The 21755-nt window shown below is 42.8% G+C and overlaps 1 protein-coding gene across 1 annotated transcript in view; it reads left to right on the top strand.

Moving 5' to 3' along the window:
- The first annotated feature begins 8249 nt into the window (after positions 1-8249).
- MDFI (MyoD family inhibitor) overlaps positions 8250-21755 on the top strand; it is a 30467-nt gene continuing 16961 nt past the window's right edge. The window contains exons 1-2 of the mRNA XM_012549045.2: positions 8250-8691; positions 11083-11193. Coding sequence (XP_012404499.1) covers positions 11094-11193 — 100 coding nt within the window. The 5' untranslated portion in view covers positions 8250-8691; positions 11083-11093. The remainder of the gene's footprint in view (positions 8692-11082; positions 11194-21755) is intronic.

The raw sequence follows: 21755 nt of genomic DNA, 5'->3' as shown, positions 1-21755 counted from the left end.
TGCCAATTATTGTTGATATTGTTGTTATGCAGTTTTCAGACCTCCAATATGGTGATTACTTCATTCCTTGAGCCTTCTACTACACTCCTGCTGAGAATAAGCTATATTTGTAGAATAGCCTCTTTCACCTAGTCAAAAATAAATAAATAAATAAAGACTAAACTAAATAAATAAATCTGGGAGGGGAAGATCCTTAGGGTTTCTGGCCAAAGCAGGAAAGATACAAATAGACATTCAATCTGAGTCAATCAGGACCTAAACAATGGCCAAATGGGGCTTTGCCTAGGATCTATTGGTAGCCAATGAGAATCAGATTAGTTTTGGGTTAAAGCATGGTCCTTAAGAAAGAAATCTAGCCTGTAAATCCCAAGATATCTTGGAAGGGTTCAGAGGTGCAAAAGGAAGGAAAAAATGCTTTTAAGAGCATCTGTGGGTAAACATGATGCCCTATATGAAAAAAGGAGGAAGGAAGACAAGAAGGAAGGAGGAAGGAAGAAAAGAAGGAAGGAGTCTTCCAACTGATCAATTTCAGTTTGTAGGCTTTACTCACAGAAGTTGTTTGTCCTCATTCTCAAATAGGACCATAATATCAGGGAGGTAATGTCATGACACACAAGTGAATTGGATTTAAGTGAGGTCTGCACAAGTTCATCTGCCTCACTTTCCCTTCCATAGTCTTCTTGGGTCCAAAGGCAAGATATAGATCAAGATTATTGGAGATGGCCCTGGATGCAATGGGAAACCTTAGACTTTTAAAGTTATAACAGGTCTCAGTTTTGCTGAGGCTGCACCCATTCAGTGATTAAGGCTGGGTAACAGTTGAGGCAAAGAATGTACTCTTTCATCAAGTCCAAAAACAAAAACAAGCAAACAAATAAACAAACAAAAACCCAACAATCTAAATAAATAAGTCATCTTGATCTATATCTTGTCGCTGGATCCAGATAACTTTGGAGGGGAAAGTGAGGCTGGTGACTTTGCAAAGTCCTCCCTCACTTAGAATCCAGTTCATTTGCATGTCATGGAATCACCTTCCTGATATCATGGCCCTTTTGGAGAATGAAGGATTAACAACAACAACATATTTGTAGAGGAAAACAGAGGTGTGCTAGTAAATGTTTAACCAGGCTTTCCAGGAGGAAAAATATATGCATAGATGGTTGTGATTTTTTTAGTTTAATTTGCATTATTAACCCTTAAGTCTAGGTAATCAACAAATAAACCAAACCATGATTTGCAACTCTGATAGAACTGGCTCCAGCATAGCCATGGTAGTAAGGAAATAGAGGCAGCGGGCTGTGATATGGATGACTTATAAGAGTTTGATAATAAAATGGAGGAGAAATATCAGATTGAGAAAATGACAGGATCAAATTGATGAGGTTTGAATCCCCTCAATTCTTAGTGGTGATGAGGTTAGTGGCGATAAGAGAGTTGTTAAAAATTCCCTTTTAATCGACTGCTGGTTTCAAGTGAAAGAATTTACTTATTTCTGAATTATTAATTGCAAAATGAAAGTTTACTGTTGGAAAGAAACCAGTTTGCTAAGAGACTGACTTCTATAGTGGCAAAGTCCTATTGGGGAAATGGAATCTTATGCTGAGAAAATGCTTTCTCAGGGGGGAGGAGTCTTAGCAGCTGAGCAAGCTACTTTAGGCCTTCTGCAAGGAGCTGAGCTGAAGGAAGCCTGATAAATAGGCATCTTGGTGGGGGGCTGGGATAGCCTGAGCTGATCAGACCAGGATTTCTCAATTGAATGAGAATTTAGAATTTTGAAAAGATCTATGGGAATTAATTTGCCCTTGAATAGTACTGCTTCTCATCCTGGGAAGATGGGCCTTCTCTAGACTCCTTGAAGCCTGGGAGATCCTGATCTCTGAGATCAGAAAGGGGATGCAACACAGTTTAGTGATAATCTTAAAGGGAATACAGCTTCAGTAAAGGGAACAGTTTCCCTCTCTCTTCAAAATGAGATGGGTTTTTTGTTTGTTTATTTTTAAGAATAGAGTATGCCTGAGCATGTTTTTAAGTAGTAGTAAAGAACTGATTGCACTTCACTGTTGTGGATTAAGGTTAAGACTTTAAACCTAAATTGTATAAAATATGACAAGTCCCAACACTGCATTTCCATGTTCCCCCTAGATGATTACAAGTAATGGTCTTGGAAACATGTTTTTCATCCATTTTGTTTTTCTAATGTGGATGTTCAAATCAATTTCCATTACTCTGAATTTTATTGAGGAGGCTTTGTATTTATCATAGTATCTCCTAGCATTTAAAGCTAGAAAGAAACTTAGAAATCATTTGGTCTAACTACTTCCTTTTACAGAAGAACCAGGGAGACCCTAAGAGGATGAATGATTTGTCCTAGATGACACAGTGACAGAGCTGTCTTCTTATACCAAAATGCCTCTGTCACATAGCTGTTCAGGAGTTCCATGGAATTAGCATGTTATCTTTGAATAGGAACATTTTCTCATAAACAGATATCCTTTTCAACTTAGTATCCTTTTTTAAAAAAATGTGAAATTTCCAAGATTACTCAAAGAGAAGCAAAAGATTTTTGAAAACCCCTTTATTTAGAACCCTATCTTTTAGAATAGTGGAAACATCCCCTTAGTTCAAAAGCTTAAGGGAAATTAACTTTTGAAATCCATCCAAAGAAAAACATAGATATAGCTTCTGTGTTATCTTGATTACTTTGATTTGCTTGTGGACTTATGACAGGAAGCCTCCAGTGTCCCAACAAAGCAATGAATTTAGCATCAGGAGGCCAGAATTCAAATCATAATGCTACCAAGAACTAATGACATGCTCTTAAGCAAGGCACTTCCCCGCTCTTGACCTCAATTTCCTCATCTTAAAAAATAAAGGGTTAGAATGATTTCTTTGGGTGCCTTTCTGCTCTAGTAATGGGATGTCTCAAAAGTCTCAGTGCAATTGTTATGTTTTGAAAGACTTAAAACTGACTTCATCAAGACTTTTGGAGCTATACTATAGTTCATGATTTATGAAATAGATGAGTGCAAAAAATTTAAAATGAAAACATATTTTGAGTTTACTACTCTGCGCTACTAAAGTTTGGTGCTCTATCATAATGCGAAGTCCCTGGGAACACAACATATTGAGCTTTATCTATCTTTACCATCATAGTGTGTATTAGCTTAGACATCCTTTTCAACACAGTTAAAAGCTATCATTGTTAAACCAGGAGGTTGGAATTTATCTAAGGAAAGAAAGGACTGCAAAAGGATGCCACAGTAGGTGGGGTTTAAATATTAAGGATTGAGGACACAGAGGCACTGATCACTGAGTGGGAGGGAATTAGATTTAGGAAAGGTGAGACATAGAGATGGAAATTATGATCAGGTAAAGGAATTTCATAGTTTTGGGTCATGGAGGTGGTACATGTGAGTGATGGTGAGATCAAGGATATGACTAGCCCTGTGTTTGATTGGGGTGGAGTGATAGTGGACTGGGTACTAGATTTGGAGTCCAGAGACATGAGTTTAAATCTTGGCTCATGTATTGATTAGTTTTATATTCTTGGTCTCTGGATTTTAGTTTCCTTATTAGCAAGATGAAGGTATTTTCATCATCTATCTCACAGGAGTTTTGAGGTATAAAACAAAAGAATATATGTGAAGAGCTTTAGAAATGTGAGTTACTGTTATATGACTGACTGGGAAGGGGATCTGGAGAAGCCTTGATAGCCCAAGCACTAAGGAAACAGAGCAAGAGTAGCTGTGGCTTCAATTCTAGAGACATTGACCTTCCTGAGGTATTCAAAAGAATGAGGGGATAGAAGAGGAGGAAGGAAGGGTCCTCAATATAAAAAAAATTCTTTCTTAGAGGAGGGAGAGAAAGCAAAGGACTAGAATTATTCCCCTCCCTTCTTGTAAAAGCAGTAAGTCATATTTCTACTTCATCTACCATTTTTCATGAGCAATGTCAGGCAGATGCTATATTTCCCCTTTAAAAGAGGTTGAAAGAAACTGAGTGACTTTACTAAATTCTGCACATTTAGGGGGGAGGGAGGGCAATTCAAAACTTAGGTCTTCTGGTTTGAGGTTCTTTGCCCCTTTCATAACACTACTCTGTCTCCTGTTTCTCCTTATTTAAGGTTCTGATCTGAGTTACCCTCCACCTATCAGTGGCTGCTCTCCCACTTAATAGCAGCTGGAGAGGCCAAAGCACTAAAGCCTACAGAGGACCAGAGTTGCGGTCTAACTCTTAGTACCTGTATGACCTTAGGCAAATCACCTGGAGTAGCTTGCTATTAAGATACCCTTTTAGTTCTAACTTTAGGGTCCTTAATAATCAATATTTGTGTTGGGGATAGACTCAAGTTGAGAACTGCTAGAGGCTGAGCCCACAGAAACTCTAAAAGCTGCCCTGGAGAAGAAGATGAATGGGGTGGACAGGAAGCTTGACTTTTGGCCTCCTCCTGGCCAGGACTGTGGTCCCCATCATTCCCTAGGGAGCCAGCAGCAGCAGCAGCAGCTGGCATCCAGCTGTAGCAGCCCAGTTACCCGCCTGCCTAAGACAGGAAGCAAGAAAACGATCTACATGCAGGCCAGACACTAGGATGGGGGTGGGGAAGCAGACTGCTGATGGAGGCTGAGGGCCAGGACTTTTGGTCTGGAGTATAGCCAAGGCATGTGGGTAGTATGCCAGGATGGGGGCTACTACCACAACCACACTGCCGGGGTGGGAGGTGGGGAGAGGAGCCCAGAATTGGGAGCATTGATTTGAAGAGGGGCGGGGAGACCCTCTAGTTCTCTGGAGCTGTTTACTCCAGAGACAAGGCAGCTGCAGCCTGGCAGCCTTTCTAGGGGAACAAGGAACTCCTGGTTTTGTGGAAGGAGCCTGGACTGAGACTCAGGAGATTGACTTAAATCCTAACTCTGTCATTAAGTTTGTATGACTTTGGTCAGGTTACTTAGTGTCTTTTTCCTCAATAAACTGTAGAGACCAGACTTAGGTTACTTTTAGTTCTATGGTGCTTTGACTTTTCTCTTGGGATTCCCAGAAATATTTCCACTGCCAATCTGGTTCTTTGGAGTCATCTACAGCCTCAAACTAATTGTCTAAAGATAATTTTATCCTTAGTATTATTATTTGGCTTCAGCCAAATTTTATTGATTTCTATTGTTGCTATATTGTCTTCATACCCAAATTTATCACTTCCCCTTCCCTATTTGGAGAGCCAACTCTTGTATAATTTTTTTTTGCTAAGGAAATTGGGGTTAAGTGACTTGTCTGGGGTCACACAGCTAGGAAGTATTAAGAATCTGAGTTCAAATTTGAATTCAGGTCCTCCTGACTTCAGGGCTGGTAATCTATCCACTGCGCCACCTAGCTGCCCCTAAATTGTTTTTTTTAAAAGAAATATTTTATTTAAAGATCAGAACTAAACAACACAGTGACTGACTTTGATGGATGTGGGCTCACCCATGGACTCCCACTTTTCTATTTCTTTTTTGATGTTAATTTGGTCATGATGACTGGAGAATGTTAAGTTAGTATTATTATTTGCAGAGGACAAATCTCACCTTATTAAAATCTACCTTTTACTTTTTACATTTAGTTCCTTTCTTTCTATGATAGTTTTTTAGAAACATGAAGAAGGCCTGGGAGAATCCACAGATGAAGTGGCAGGATTAAGAGAGAAGAGACTATATGACTAACTAGTTTGTAGTCTATGTTAAAGCATGAAGAAAAATAAATTACTTTTAGGGGCATAAATCCCTCTTGTACGGAGGAGTAAAGGGAAACTGAGGCTCAGAGTAAGCCAGTGATCTTTCCAGGGGTACCTGGTGAATGAATGACAGCGCTTAAGAGGATACCTTACAGATATATTGTCTCTTAGTCCAGGATTCTGAAGAAAAATGATTCTCCTCCCTATTACACATTGACTTGTCAAAAGTCAATAGGACATCTAAAGCTCTCCCAACTGTAGGGTTTCATTCAACAAGAATTTATTGAACATCTACTATGCTCAGGGTGCAATTCTAAGAATAAAGAAGTATAAGATATAGCCCCTATCTATAATTAGATGCTATTTAAGGTCATTTGCAGTCCTGTCTTCTGTGATCTTACAGCCTACCTTCTTTTCATCTCTGGTGAATTTATATAATTCCTTCATTTGGTGTGTGTGGTGGGGATATTGGTCTGTTATTTGGACACCAGAGTGCCTCCTGCCTTGTCTGCTTCCACCAACTGTATTAGCTCTCCCTTTCTAGAACTGAAGCTAGGAAAAGTGCAAGAACAGAGTAAAGGGTCAGTGGGGAATGGGACCAAGGGGTCCAGGTTTGTTCTGGCAGAATTGTTGATAATGTATGACTGACAGATTGGTAGTCTTGGCCATCCATCCCAATCGAACTAATCATATGGATCTGTAGGAAGTCAAAAGTTGAGTAAAAGAAGAATAGGATGCCACTAGGATGGTATTAAAAAAAAAAAAAAAAAGATCTTCCTTCCAATGACTGTCCTCTGTCTTTCCTTAAATAATCTTGTACTTATACTGGGTTGTATGGGGTGTCCAGAGAAGACTAGCATCTCTGGTGTGAAGGCTTGCCAAGTCCTTTTCATTCATATTTGGTGTTCAACTTTCACCTCTGGCTCCAAGAAGTTATGGCATGAGCAGAGATCATATCCTAGTAAAGGCTAAACTAGGTTAAGGGTAGCAATCAAATTTCAATAGTGAGCTAGGAGAATGTCTAATCCAAGCATAGGAAAACGTCCCCTAATGGAACAGGCAGATGAGAACAATTTGTTCTAATGGCTATGAATGTGGCTAAAGCAAGTGCTAGCTTGGTCAGGCATTGGAGATGCCAAGGTCATCCACTGCATCCTGGGTCATTGTCAGTCATCTAGATTCTTGTCTTGCCACTGGACTTCAATGACTGGAAAAGAGAATAAGACTGACCACTTCTTGAAACTCTGCCTCACTTAAATCCAATTCATAAGAGAGTCAAGACATCTCATGATGTCACCTGTCTGTCCTCTTCAAAAACAAAGGAGAGGGGCAGCTAGGTGTCGCAGTGGATAGAGCACCACCCCTGAAGTTAGGTGGACCTGAGTTCAAATTTGACCTCAGACACTTACTACTTCCTAGCTGTGTGAACCTGGACAAGTCACTTACCTCCAATTGCCTCAGGAGAGAGAGAGAGAGAGAGAGAGAGAGAGAGAGAGAGAGAGAGAGAGAGAGAGAGAAACAATAACATATAATTAATTATTTCTGTGTAGGTTATATATATTCACTCCCACCCCACCCCCCACCCAAACACACACTAGAATGTTCCTAGAATATAATATTTTCAAGACAAAAATATTTTCAACAGAATGTTCAGTAAATCTTTGTTGAACTGAATTGAATTAAAGACCTGAAGACTCCTGTCTAGTCAACAAGTAAAAAAGGCTGTGGGAAAAGACTAGGCAGCAACCCTAATTAATAAACATTTTCACACACATCCTTGAGGCAGAATGATGCTTTGTAGTGAGCTTACCTTTGGACTGAAAGAACACCAGGCCAGGAGGTAATAGGTCAACTCTCTTGGCTTGGGTCTGAATGTAACTTCCACAGGACACTTCCTCAGCCTGCATTTCAAGTTCTTCCCTTGTAAAAATTAGAGTAGGTAGGTGGGGCTGGATTAGATTTTGAGTTCTTAAACTTTTTCCTGTCATGGACCCTTTTGACAGGTTGGTTAAATCCATGAATTCCTTCTCAGAATAATGTTTTTACATCATTTATCAACACATTAAAAAAAGTTCCAGTTAAGAACCCCTGAACTAGATAATTTTTAACCTTCATTCCAAACCTGAAAGTCATATTTTAGCTAGATTTCACAGAGAATGACTGTTGGAAGGAAGAGAAGAGATAAAGCCAAACCTCATGGACCCTACTCATAGCCCTGAGGTTAACAAAACTGGGAGGGCTCAAGTCCTGATGGAGTCGGGAGAGCAGAAAAATGTCAGTCCTGGGTTTATAAGAAAGAATCGTAGAATATTTTAACTGAAAGGGATCCCATAATCATTTATCCAAAGACTTATTTTACACGTCCAGGAAGGCGAAGTTACTTGCCTAAGATTAAAAATCTATTAAGTAACTAGGAGAAAGGGCATCCCTGATAAGGGAAATGACAGGAGAAAGACACCTCTAAGGAAGGGGAGGGGTGTGTGTGTGTGTGTGTGTGTGTGTGTGTGTGTGTGTGATGGAGAGGAAACCAAGACGTTCTGAAGCATTCAGCAAGAGAGTCTTCTGGAGAGAGGAGGGGCAGAGGGCACAGCACATGTGTCCCAGGTAAGCCGGCAGGAATGCGCTAGCTGCCGAGCCCAGAGCGGCTGGGCCTCCCAGGTGACTCAGACACTGCCAGGAAGCCCAAGATCCGCCCCCCTTTCCCAGTCTCTCTCCAGTCAGAGCAGCCTTCTCTTGCCGGCCGGCCGGGTCCTAGGGCGCGGGGTCAGGGGCCACGCTTGCCCCGGGCCTCCCACAGTCCAGGCACTGCCTGGTCTCGGGAAGGACTCCCCTTCTTCCCTGTTCCCCGGACTCCTTCCCGCTTTGCCCTCAAGACACTGGAGCCATCCGGGCCATTTCGCCGGGGCCGCGTCCCTCCGGACAGACTGGGAAAGAGCCCCAGGCGGTGACACAGCTGCCAACGAAACGGCTGCAGAAGATTTTCAAGCGCCGTAAGTATCCAGGCTGATCCTGGGAGGGAGAAACTCAGCCGGACACCAGCATGAGTCAGGGGCAGTCCCAGGGAGAAACTCCAGAATTCTTGCGCCCAGCCCCGGCGGCCGAGTCTAACTAGAACTCTCCAAAGTTAGGTTAATGGTGAGCGATTCTAGGCGTCTACTCAGTAGTAATTAAGAACGCTCTGTAGTCTGGAAGTCTGGGGGAGTAGGCTACTGTAATTAAGTACTCAAGGTGCTGGGCTGAAGGAAGATCTGATTCCACCCCTCCCCCAACTCCCTGTGGGTTGAATGCTCCGGACCGTCACCCCTATAGCGACAGGACGCCTCCGTCTACCAACCAACCCAGCAAGAATAGCTTCCTCGGTCCCAGAATGGGGAGTGTCCCTGTCCTCCGCACACACTCCTCCCAGGAGGTGCGAACTGTCACACTGACCCAGAGTCAGTTCTCTTCTCAAATTAACCCAGACTTACGGGGCACCGATGCTCCTCTTTGCCACCTCACCAAACACCCTTCTCCCCTCCTCCCCCTCCCCACCCAAGGCTCCCCCGGAGGGGATTGGTCCAGCTCACAATTCCAGATGTGCTACACCACTGGCCCATTTTTGAGCTAGTTCCCTTCATTCCAAAAAGATCCCTCTTACTCTTCTCCTATGCCTAATTTAGTCTTCTTCTAGTCCCCTCCTTCCTACCTTCCCCATTCAAAGTCCCTCTCCCACTCCTCCTACAACCTGGTCTTCAGAAAAACTCTTCGACGTTTAACCAGACTAAACTACCGGATTTCTCTCTACTTCTCCCTCATGCCCCCTCTCTTTTTAAGAAACATTTCGTTGCTGATTCCATTGGTGACTGACCTAAGTACCAATGTAGTATACATCCCCTCCCCAACTCCCCTAATCCGTGTGTATTGCAGGATCCCCATTTAGAAGCCTTGGAGGGAAAGGGGTGTGTGAGAGTATTTGAGTGTAAAGGATTGGTGAAAGAGGAGAGATTGAGGGCTACATTAAAGAATTTCCCTCTGTCTTGATGAAGCTTTGCAATCTAACTCCATTACTGCTGCAGCCAGCCCCTTTCTCCTCTCCCCTTCCCCCCTACTCGCCCTCAATGCCAAGCCTCTGAGCATCCTTTCCAGGGTTGGAAGGGGATTCAAGTACGGTGTTTCAGGGAACAGATTTCAAACACTTAAACCTGCAATATCTTAAATTTCCCTTCCTGCCCCCCATTACATGGTCAAGATCGTCTAGCAGCCTGAACAACCTGGACAAATGCCAGAGAGAATTCCAAAAGTCACTTTTTAGGTCGTTTTCTCTCTTCCCCTCTCCCTACCTTTCATTATTCCTACCCCTCTCCCTTTCCATTTCTCTCTCCCAACTTCTTCTTTTGCAAACCTTTTGGGTGAGGGAAGGGGAAGCGACCAGCCCCCTCCTCTATCCGGGCTCAACTCCCAGACTCGGTGGTGGACTGGTGTGTGTTGGAGTGGAGGGAGAGAAGGAAGGGGGGCGGAGGCCCCTCTCTCCGCAGCGCGGAGGAAACGGACCTAGTGGAGCTTCCTGTGGGAGCCCGGGGCACCGCCGGGCCGCGGCCGGCCCAGCGCACAGACGTGTCCGGTCCTAGTCCCGTGGAAGAGGGTGGAGGGAGGGGGGCCGAACCGGGGCCGTGGAGGGAAATCGTCCCAGGAAAGCCAGCAAGGCAAGTGGGGGAATGGACCATAAAAAAGGAGATGTAAGGGGTAGGGGGAAGAGGAGAGGAGGGTAGAGAAGAGGGAGAAGGAAAGAGGAGAAGAAGGGAAGAGACAGACAGAAAGACAGAGACAGGGAGGAGAGAGAGAGAGAGAGAGAGAGAGAGAGAGAGAGAGAGAGAGAGAGAGAGAGAGAATAAAGTGGAATAAGAAGAAGAGGACAGAAAGGAGAGAGGAGAAAGCATTGAGAAAAGGAGGTGAAATTAGAAAGGGGAAAGAAAAGAAAGAAGTGAGAAGAGGAGAAGGGAGGAAGGGGAAGAGGGAAGAGGGGAAGGAGTGAAAGTGGACCAGAAAAAAAGAAGGCTGCCCAAACGCCTGGGAGGGGAGTAGAATTGGGGGGGGGGGGTCCATGGCCAGGTCCGACATTGGTCCTTTGAGATACCCACATAGAGCTTCATAAAGTCTAGTAAGTTTGTCACTGACTCAGGGGCCATAGGGAAAGGGGGGAGGAGGGGATAGCTGTCTGCGAACCGCGTCCCGCCCCTCGGGTATGTCGTGCTCCCCCCACCCAACCCTCGCCTCCTCCTCCTCTCCCGCCCCAAGTGGTTGGTTGGCTCTGTGGGGGCAGCGGGGGTAAAACGAGGGGAGAGCAGGGGTCGGACGGGACGCCCGCTTTCCCCCACCCCCTGCTCCAGCGCGGTCTTCTGCAGGTCCCGGGCAGATGTCCCAGGTGAACGGCTCGCTCTCTCGAAACCACGACGCGCCCCATGGAGACCCCAGACTGGGTCGGCCCCCCAGTCCGATCTTGGACTCAGCCTCAGGTAGGTATGAGGAGGGAAGAAGCACGAGAAGAAAATGAAGCTGTGGGGGTGGGGCAGGAATTCAGGAGGGGGGTAGCTCAGGAGGAGTGGGTTAGGGTGCGGCTCCTTGGAGACCAGGGACCAGGGTCTGGAGGACCGCGATGGGGCTGAAAGCTCGAGGAGCTTGCGTTTCAGAGCGAGAGGGAAGTGTGGAAAGGGAAAATTAGAAACCTGGCTGGACGGCAAAGGCTCCCTATTGACTAGTCGCTTTGCTGGGAAACCGTGAATTCTGCAAGAGGTGACTGAAATCTCGGGAGATTCCCAGGGAGGGCAGGGGTCCGGCAGCACCAGGCTCTCTCCATCTCTCCCGCGCTCTCCCGCCCTCCCTCCCTCCTCCTCCTCCTCCTCCTCCTCCCAAATGCACACACTCGTCCAAAAGAGAGAGCTAAAACCTCTCTTTGTGCCTGTTTCTGCCCGTCTGTCTGTTTGTCTGCCCTCCTGCGTCTCTCGGTTTGTCCCCAAGGTTCCTGTCCAGTGTAAACACCTTGGGGTGTGTGTATGTCTGAGTCTCTGGCGCTCCCTTCCCCTCCCCCGCCCCGCTAGAGTCGAGCTATTCCCGAAAACTTTTGTCTGCTCTCGCTGCTTCGCCTCCCCGAAGCAGCCGCCGCCGCCGCCGCGGCTGCGGCAGCAGTTTGCCGCTCCAGGACCCCGCCCCCTCGCCCTCACCCTCACTCTTGCTTCCCTGGCCGCCTGCTGTGTGTCTTCCCTCCCGCCTCCCCCAATCCGGGCCACAACCCACCATTCGCTCACCTCGCTTGCACCTCTCTCTCCTCGTCGGCAAACAACCCCTCCCTACCGGTCCTCGCTCCTGGCTCTCTCTCTGAACGGATTCTTTGCAAAGTCAGGACATTGCTTGTCCCACAGCCCTTGTGACCTGCTGCCCCACTTCTAAGTGACCCAAGGGACGGGAGGGCAGAAACACGGAGCAGTGGGCAGTGGGACTGTTTCCTCAGTGGGATTCTTTCACCTGATCGAAAAAGCACTTTTTGAGTGGAGGATGAGAAAGAGATATAGACCTATTTTTTTTTCTTTCAAAGGTTTTATTCCCACTTCCCCCCCCACCTCCCTTTCTATGAAGGAATACTCGTGCTCTTCCTTCCTCTGCACCACTTTAATAATTCTCTCCTTTTCTTTCTCGTCAATAAACTGTCACCTGGGGAACTTGTGACCTGGGATCTAGACTTGGCAGTGACAGTACTTGGAGATGTGATCTTGGACATACATCTGTTGTCTGGGTTTTCTCATGTGTGAAATGAGGCGGTTTAAGAGGAAGCTTAGTATAGTGGAAAGAGACCTGGATTTAGCATCATGAAATCGGAGCTCAAATCTTTAACCTGTGTGATTTTTTTTATTGGTTTCCGGTTTTTTCCATCTATAAAAATGAGGGGAATTGAACTGTCTGATCTTGAAAGTTTCTTCCAGCTTGAAATCCTGTGACCTTGTGACTTTATCGTTTCTAGAGTCGCTGTTTTGTGATTTTCTGCCTCTTTCTGGGTCCTCAGATCTGAGCCTTTAATTATTATCTGGAGTCAGGTAATCTGAAAGATAAACATTTGAAGAACTGAACTTTATCAGTCTGAAGAAGAGAAAGATGAAAAGTATTTTAGTTCTAGGTTCCTAGACTAGGAAGAATTACTACTTAGCAGACTGGCACCAGCTGTCCTCTTTTCATTCTTTTCCCCTTCCCCTCATTTTGTTCTTTCTTCCCTTTGGTTCTCTTCTTTTCTCTTTTCCTAGTACCTTATCACTTTCCCTTTCTCCCTTCTTTTACTCTGACACCCTCCTCCCTTTCCCTCCATCTCTTCGTATTCTCCCACCACCCCTTCTCTCACCCCCATTTCTGATATGAACTGCATTCTCTACTTACTTGGTGGCAGGAAGAAGAGGGAGCTGGCTGGCTAGGGGCCAGGGGACCAGAATTAACCATCCCCAGAGTTAGACCTCCAGTTGCAACCTGAAGCACTAAGACCACAGGCCTCCTCTTCACCCCACCTTCCACTTCCCCCATAACCAAATATGCCCCCTCCTCAAGTCCCAGATGGACTCAGACAATGCTGCTTTCATAGCACAAGGGCTGGCTTTGCTGATGCCTGCCCAAGCCTTGGGAGAACGAGCAGGCTGCCCAGGAAGCCCAAACCGCAGGAGGTCCAGCCAAAACCCCACAGACGCCTGAATCCTGGACCAGAATCCCCACGCCCAAGAGGGCTGACAAAACACTGGTCCCAACATTTTGGTTCCCCAGGGTTCACCCCAACCTCACCCCTGAATCATCCAGAAAGTCAAAATCCTAAGTCCTCTTTCTCCCCATCCCTTAGAGGTTCCTTTTTTCTTACTTTGAAATCAACTTTGTGCTGTAAGAGCAGTGAGAAGGACTCAGGAGCTCCATAACTTTTGGGGGGGGGAAGGTGGCAAGTTTCCATTCCTGGGGTGGGTAATCTCTCCCAATCCTCTCCCCTCTACGTACCCAGAATTCACACTCTCAAGACTATAGATCCAGCCCTTCTTAGTCACAATTTGAACTTCAGCCCCATGGACCCTACTTTCAAACAATATGTTGGCTTTCCTGAATCTGAGAAGCAGTATGGTACAGTAAGGAAAATACTAGTCTAAGACTTATATTAAATTCAGACCTAGAGAGAACTGGGTACAAACTCCAAGTGGTCAAGGTAGGCATAGGAGGGAGGAAGTAGAGAGGACAGAGAAACTAGGATCATGAGGAGCTAACATCCATTCTATTAGCTGTGACCCAGACCTCCAGATGCAACAAATGGGATGAAAAGGATTTGAGCCTTAAACCTGGGTGGTCCATTAAACAAAGATCATCTGAAGAATTGTCTTAAACCACTATAACTCCTCAGTAACTGTATCCAAGCAGAAAGCTAAGTTATGATGTCAAACTCCACTTATATTTCTCCTGACTCTTTTTAGGGTAATTAAATCCCTTTAAGGGTTAGCCTTAGTCAATGGCATAATTCCCTCCCAACTCCTTTTTTGAGGTTAGTTCATTTGCTAACATCTATTGGGATCCTAAAAATCCTTTTACAATTAGCTTTATAATGCCCATTTGCTATACCTAATTGACATCTCCACTTGGGAACTTGTCTTTCCCTTGTTAATTATTAAAACCCCTTTTACTTGCTAAAAACTTTTATGGAGTTAGTCCATTGTTGGTAATGTAATAAATCTTTGCCTCTTTATTTGGAGTGGGAAAAAAGAACTGTTCATATGGGATCTTTGGGCACCATTGGGGTTTCCCATAAGCTCAAGCTTTCTTGGGGTTATTCCAGAGCTCTGACTCTGCTCAGTAGGTGTTTGTAATCTTCAACTTTAGTCTGTTTCTTCACCATTGGAGCTCTTACACCAATTCTACCTTCATTTAATTCTTACAGTAATGCACAGTTCTAGGCACAAAGGTTATTAAAGTCATAGTATCTGCTTTCATGATACTTATAGACCATTATAGAGCTAGGTCATGTGTATAGATATCTATAAGAAAAAAAATACATGATAAAGGTAGTGTTGTGGGGAAAGGATGAAAGCATTTATATGGTAAATATTAAATAGATGGCTCAGTGGATAGAGTTCCCAATCTGAAGTCAGAAAGGCTCATCTTCCTGAGTTTAAATCTGGTCTCAGACAATTACAGATTGTGTGATCCTGAGCGAGTCACTTAATCCTGTTCGACTCAATTTCATCATCTGTAAAATGAAGTAGAGAAAGAAATGGCAAAGCATTCTAGTATTTTTGCCAAAAAATCCCAATTGGGGTTATAAAAAATAAGACATGACTGGAAATGATTAAACAAGAAAACTAAATATCAGGCACTGTGCTAAGCACTTTACAAATATCACATTATTTGATTCTCATAGCAATCTTTCAAGGTAGGTAATGTTATTTCCATTTTATAATGGAGGAAACTGAGACAGACAATGGTTAAGTGAATTGACCAGGATCACATCACAGAAAAAGATCTGAGGTTGGATTTGAGTTAGTTCTTCCCAATTCTAGATCCAGCACTCTATCCTAGCCACCTCTAAGTGTATGTAGAATTTTTATATAAAATTTGATATAAAATTCAAGGTTCATATGTGGTACAATAGATTCTTACTGAGTAGTGATTAGGAAAGAGTCAGGGAAGACTTCTGACTGAAATTTGTGGTTTAGGGATGGGGATGGGGTGCAGGGATAGCACTTCAGACATGGAAAGAAATCTAGCAAAAACACAGAGGAAAAAACTGTGGACTTGTGGGACTAAGGCAGGGAATTATTCAATTTGTCTGGTTAGTGTAGATGGAAGAAAGCAGAGGGAGAAAAGATAAGAGAGCTTCAACTGTGGGCAACTAGGTGGATAGAGTACCAGCTCTGGAGTAAGGAGGACCTGAGTTCAAATTTGACTACTTACTAGCTGTGTGAGTCTGGGCAAGTGACTTAACCTTTGCATCCATTTCCTCATCTGTAAAAATGAGCTGGAGAAGGAAATGGCAAACCACTTCTGACCTAGGGAGGGTATTAAGAAAGGAAGGAACTCTTCCCTCCACCAGACTTCTGCTGTCTGATAGTCTTTGAGTACCTACTGTGTGAACAACACTAGGCTAGTGGAGGGGGAGAGGAGATTTAGGGAAACATAATTTCTGCCTGGTATAGTTAAGGATTTTAAGATATAAATATGTCATTGACAAGCCAAAGCTATGTGAGCGATGCCAAAAAGGTGAGAGATAAGAATTGTAGACATTGTAAGGGATCATATATTTAGAAGTAGAAGGAGCCTTATAAAGGTCATCAGTTCCAACCCCCTTATTTTACAGATGAGGCAGCTGGGGCCTAAAGAAGGGAAATGACTTATCCAAACTCATAACTACAGTAAGTGTCAGAACTGGGCTTCAGAAACACAGGGGCCTGATTCCTAATCCAATTCTTCTTGCTACCAGCACCGAACAATAATAAGCACCAAAGGTGGGATTTGTACCCAAGTCCTCTGACTCCAATTCCAGTTCTCTTTCTACTCTAATACATTGCCAGTAACATCCTAACCTATGTCAGTGGACCACCTCAGCCCAATTAAATTGCTAAAACTGAACCCAATAATTATTGATATTAATAGTAGACATTTTTATATAATGTCCAGGCAGGTAAGTGCCATAGTGCTGGACGTGGAATCAGGGAGACTCATCTTCTTGAGTTCAAATCTGGCCTCTGACACTGACTAGCAGCATGACTCTAGGTAAGTCACTGAATCGTGTTTGCCTCAGTTTCCTCATATGTGAGATGAGTTAGAGTAAGATATGGCAAATCAATTCATTATCTCTGCTAAGAAAACCTTAAATGGGGTCACAAAAAGTCAAATCTTAAGGAAAGTGACTGAACAACAACCATACTATATAGCACCCAGTATCTTTATAGCTGTTATCTCATATTATCATAACCCCATAAAGTAATCATAGTTGATAATCACAGTGCTTAAAGGTCTGCAGAGACTTCATATATATCATCTCATCTGATAGGCGTGGGCAGACATTATTATCCTCATTTTACAGATGAGGAAAGTGAGGGACAGAGAGAGTTGTGGCTCACAGCTAGTAATCACCTGAGGCAGAATTTTAAACGTGACTCTTTCTGACTATAAGTGTTTCATTCTTTCCTTCCCATGATACTGTTTCTTATCATTAGATAAGAAACCTCCCCCCTTTACCCCATTCACTCAGAATGATTCATGTGCAATCAGTTACTTTCTCAGAACTTTAGGTCCAATGTAAATCAAGAGCTTCTACCAACAAATTCTTATCAACCATCAAAAACTCTTCTAACTTCTTGGGTAGTTGTTTAGAGCTGTTTGAAAGGAACTATTCTGTCATTGTTTCTTCTGTCATCCCTTCACCTAGCACTAAAAGGCACATTTTTCTGTGATTTTCTTTTTGCCTGCTTAAAATTTTACTGATATCTTGTCTCCCCCCCCCCCCCCCCGAGGCAACTGGGGTTTAGTGACTTGCCCAGGGTCACACAACTAGAAAGTGTTAATTGTCTGAGATCAGATTTGAACTCAGGTTCTCCTGATTTCAGGATTGGTGCTCTATCCAATGTACTACCTAGCTGCCCCAATATCTTGCATTTTATACTACTTTTATTTCTTTTTAAAAATTTTATTCATTTTTAATTTAAATACAAAAAGACAAAAATAATTTCCATATACACACATACACAACATAACACAGCACAACATAAAAAGAGGATTCAATGTAAAATCATTAATACAGCTTACTGTTTTTGAAAAACTATGTAATAAATAAATAATAGATATCATTTTCAAAGCTAACCTGCTTTTCTGTGTTTCCTTCTAAGTTTTCTTTTGTTATCTGCAATGCACTTTTTGTTTTTCTCTCTCCCTTCTCACACTGCCCTACAAAAGGCTACCGATAGACTGTGTGTGTGTGTGTGTGTGTGTGTGTGTGTGTGTGTATACACCATATTATACATATTTGTTTCTGAGTTTTTTCTCTGGAGGATAGTTTCTTCTTTAGGTCTTTGTAGTTGATTTGAGTGTTTACAATATTCAAAATGACTTAGTCATTCTAAGTTGTTGTTAGAACAATATTGCTGTTACCTCGTACAATGTTCTCTTGGTTCTGCTCACCTTTGTTTCCAAATATAGCTCTTGTCTTTTCCTCTCTCCAGAGAGCTAACCCTTGAACAAACGACATGAAGGAGAGGGAAGCAATTCAACAAAACTAAGCAATAACTCAACTTGATCTGTTGTAGACGCAACATTCAATAGCTATAGTCCTCTACTTTCACAAAGAAGGGAAGGTGCTATAGTTTTTCCTCATTTCTTTTAGTCTACATTATGATCTCTGACTGACTGTCTGTTGTGACTTTCCCCTCCCCCCCCCAATCACTGTGCTAGTTTATCCTTTTGAAAATAACACAGAAATAAAACTACCTTCCTCCCTTTCTCCTTACCCCGTTAGTTGGTGTATTCACAAAATTATTGAATCTCTGGACTAAAAGGAATTACAATGGTCACTAAAACTCAACCCCTAAAGCAAAATTTCCTCTGTAGCTTAAATCAGAAGTGGTTATTCAGTTTCTTAGTAGTTAATTAAGACATGTAGGAATTGACAGTTGAAAGCAATTCTGTCAAAATAAAAGCTTTAACAAGAAAATAATAATAATAACCATACACAAATAGCATTTGTATAGCATTTTGAGGTTTGAAAAGTGCTTTATAAATACCTCATTTGGGGGCAGCTAAGTGGCTCAATGGATAGAGCACCAGCCCTGAAGTCAGGAGGACCCGAGTTCAAATATGACCTCAGGCACTTAACACTTCCTAGCTGTGTGATCCCGGGCAGGTCACTTAACCCCAATTGCCTCAGGGAAAAAATATAAATAAATGCAACAACTATATCATTATCCTCATTTTACAGATGAAGTAACCGAGGCTGAGAGAGATTGAGCAATTCATTCAAGATCACATAGTAGTAGGAATCTGAAGCAGATATGAACTCAGATCTTTAAATCCTGTGCTCTATCTACTTCATCACCTAACTGCCTAGAGTACCCAAGCCTGGAGTCAGGAAAGCTTATCTTCCTGAATTCAAATCTGGTCACAGTGATTTCATCACTACTAGCTGTGTGACTCTGAGTAAATCGTTTAATCCCTGTTTGCCTCAGTTTCCTCATCTGTAAAATGAGCTGGAGAAGAGAATGGCATTATCTTTGCCAAGAAAACCTCAAATGGCATTAACAAAGATTTGAATATGTCTGAAATAACTAACAACAACATAAGACTGCCCCTAAATGCAAATAAAGTTTATTGCCAACACGGCAGGGAATGGGACAGCCCCCAGCCTGGTCATGAAACTAGTCTTAGCTTCTGTGGAAACTTCTCAGGCTTACAGTGGGGCTCTTTCAATTTAATCAATCAACAAGCACTTAATAAAGGCCAGCTTCTGTGCTGAATGTTCAAAGTTCAACATAAAAGTCAAGCAGTCCGTGCTTACAGGGGGCTTTTGTTCTAAATAGAACACATGGAAGACAGTATGGTGTGATGGCTAGAAACCTGGCTTTGGAGCTGGGAAAACTTGAGTTCAAATGCTGCCACTGAAATGTCTACTGGCTGAATAACTCTTGGCAAGTTCCTTAATTTCTGTTTTCTTCAGTTTTCTCATCTGTAAAATGAGAATGATAATAGCACATACCTCCCAGGATTGTTTTAATGATCAAATGAAATAATATTTGTAAAGCACTTAGCATGTCTTAACACATAGTAAATACTATATAAATGTTATCTATGATTATGATTATTATCTATACAAAGTAATTTTTCTGAGGAGCAGAGCAGCTGGGGGGTACTTGGAAAAGCTTCAGGTAGAAAGTAATACCTAAGCTGAGTTTTTTGGAAATGAGAGATTTCAGTGGGTAGAGATGAGGGGTGGAGTCCATTTCAAGCATGGGAAAGAATCAGGGCAAAGTTGTGGAGATGGGAGATGGATTTGCTCAAACTCTTCCAGTGGGCCCATGTTGAAGATGGTCATTCCTAATAATTCATATCTATATCTATATCCTACAAATCCTCAAGACCTAGGAAGTCTTATTCCCAAGGCCCATCCCTATCTTCCTGCTTTGATCTTGTAGATAGCAGCTATGGGTAATTGAAAAGCCATTCTCTTTTCAACTTTGCCTTGTGTACTCTTTTCTGCTTTAGACTAGCTTTGCTTCTCTCTTTCTTTTTTTGTGTGAGTCTCTGTCTCTCTTTATCTGTCTCTCTGTCTCTCTCTGTCTGTCTCTTTCTCTCTCTCTCTCCCCTCTTCCTTCCTCTTTCTCTCCTGTCTCTCTCTTCCCTCTCTCCCTCTTTCTCTGTTTCTGTTTTCCCTGTGTTCTCTCCTCCTTTGCCTCTGTTCTTCCTCCTCCTCCTTCTTCTCCTCTACCTTCTCCTTTATGTCTCTCCCTCCTTTCCCCCTCTCTTCTCTCTGTCTCCTCTGTCTGTCTCTCTATATATCTCTGTCTGTCTGTCTATCTCTCTTTTCTAGACTCATAGACGTCAGAATGCCAGTCCCAAAGAGGACTTTGCAGCTCATACAATCCCAATCCTTGCAGCTCATACAGTTTTACTAATGGAGGGCACACCCAGTGAGTCAGTGACAGAGCCAAGACTGAAACCCAGATTTCTTGATTCCTATTCCAGAGCTCTTTCTACTTATATACTACTATCCTCTATTTTAAATCTCTATTAAATCTTCCCTTGTAAGATAGTTAAGTCTTTCCCAATACTTTATCTGGATATAAAGATGACTGTTGACTCTCCTAGAACATGCTAAGAAGATATAGATTCTGGGGTATCCTGCCCTTCAAGAGTGAAAAGACTTTGGTTATAGCCTCTATGATGGACTGTATGTCTACTGTCTGAAGTTCAGTCTAGCCGAGGATGGAAAGACATCACCAGGGTTTTGCCTACTTGGTGATGAATTGTTTTGGCCAGAGTAACTCATAAAACTGTCTACCAAGCCATAGGGGGCTTCAGATCTTCAGTGGGAGAGAGAAATGAAATGAAACCTGGGATCTTAACAGAATCGCCAATTCTTAGAATTGGAAGGAACCCAAGAGACCATTGAGTTCAAACCATCCCTGGGTTTTACTGTTTATTCATTATTATGGTTTCCCTTCTCTGAACATTCTCTAACTTCATCTATATCCTTCTTAAAATAAGGTCCTCAGACTTACATAAACTAGTGCTAAGTGAAGTGAGTAGAACCAGGAGATTATTGTACATGGTAACAGTAAGATTATATGATGATCAATTCTGATAAAAGTGGCTCTTTTCAACAATGAGATGATTCAGACCACTTCTAATGGTCTTGTGATGAAGAGAGACATTTACACCCAGAGAGAGGACTATGGGGATTGAGTATGGATCACAACATAGTATTTTCACTCTTTTTGTTGTTGTTTGCTTGCATTTTGTTTTTTTCTCATTTTTTTCCTTTTTAATTTGATTTTTCTTGTGCAGCAAGATAACCGTATAAATATATATAGAAGAATTACACATATTCAACATATATTGGATTATTTGCCATCTAGGGGAGGGTATGAAGGGAAGGGAGAGAAAAAAATTTTGAACACAAGGTTTTACAGTGGTGAATATTGAAAATCATCTATGCATATGTTTTGAAAATAAAAAGCTTTAATAAAAAAAATGAGATCCTCAGAATTGAGGACACAATCTTTTAGATGGAGTCTAATTAGAATGGTTCTCTTGGTCACAGAGATTAAGCTAAGATCTAGAAGCAATGGCAAGAATTGTAGGGAGATTGATTTAGGCTTGATGTCAGGCATAGTCACCTAACATTTAGAGCTATCCCAAAGTAGAATGGGCCTGCGTGGAAGGTAATGAATCTTCTCTTGCTAGAATTCTTCAAACAGAGACTAAATGACCCCTCAATGAGAGATATTAGGAAGGATTCTTAGTCAAGGATGGGTTGAGTTCGACAGCCTATTGGATCCCTTACAGTTCTGAACTTTGGCAATTC

The sequence above is a fragment of the Sarcophilus harrisii genome, chromosome 4 (assembly GCF_902635505.1).
Source record: "Sarcophilus harrisii chromosome 4, mSarHar1.11, whole genome shotgun sequence".
Taxonomy (NCBI): domain Eukaryota; kingdom Metazoa; phylum Chordata; class Mammalia; order Dasyuromorphia; family Dasyuridae; genus Sarcophilus; species Sarcophilus harrisii.
This window is presented reverse-complemented; position numbering and strand designations above follow the sequence as displayed.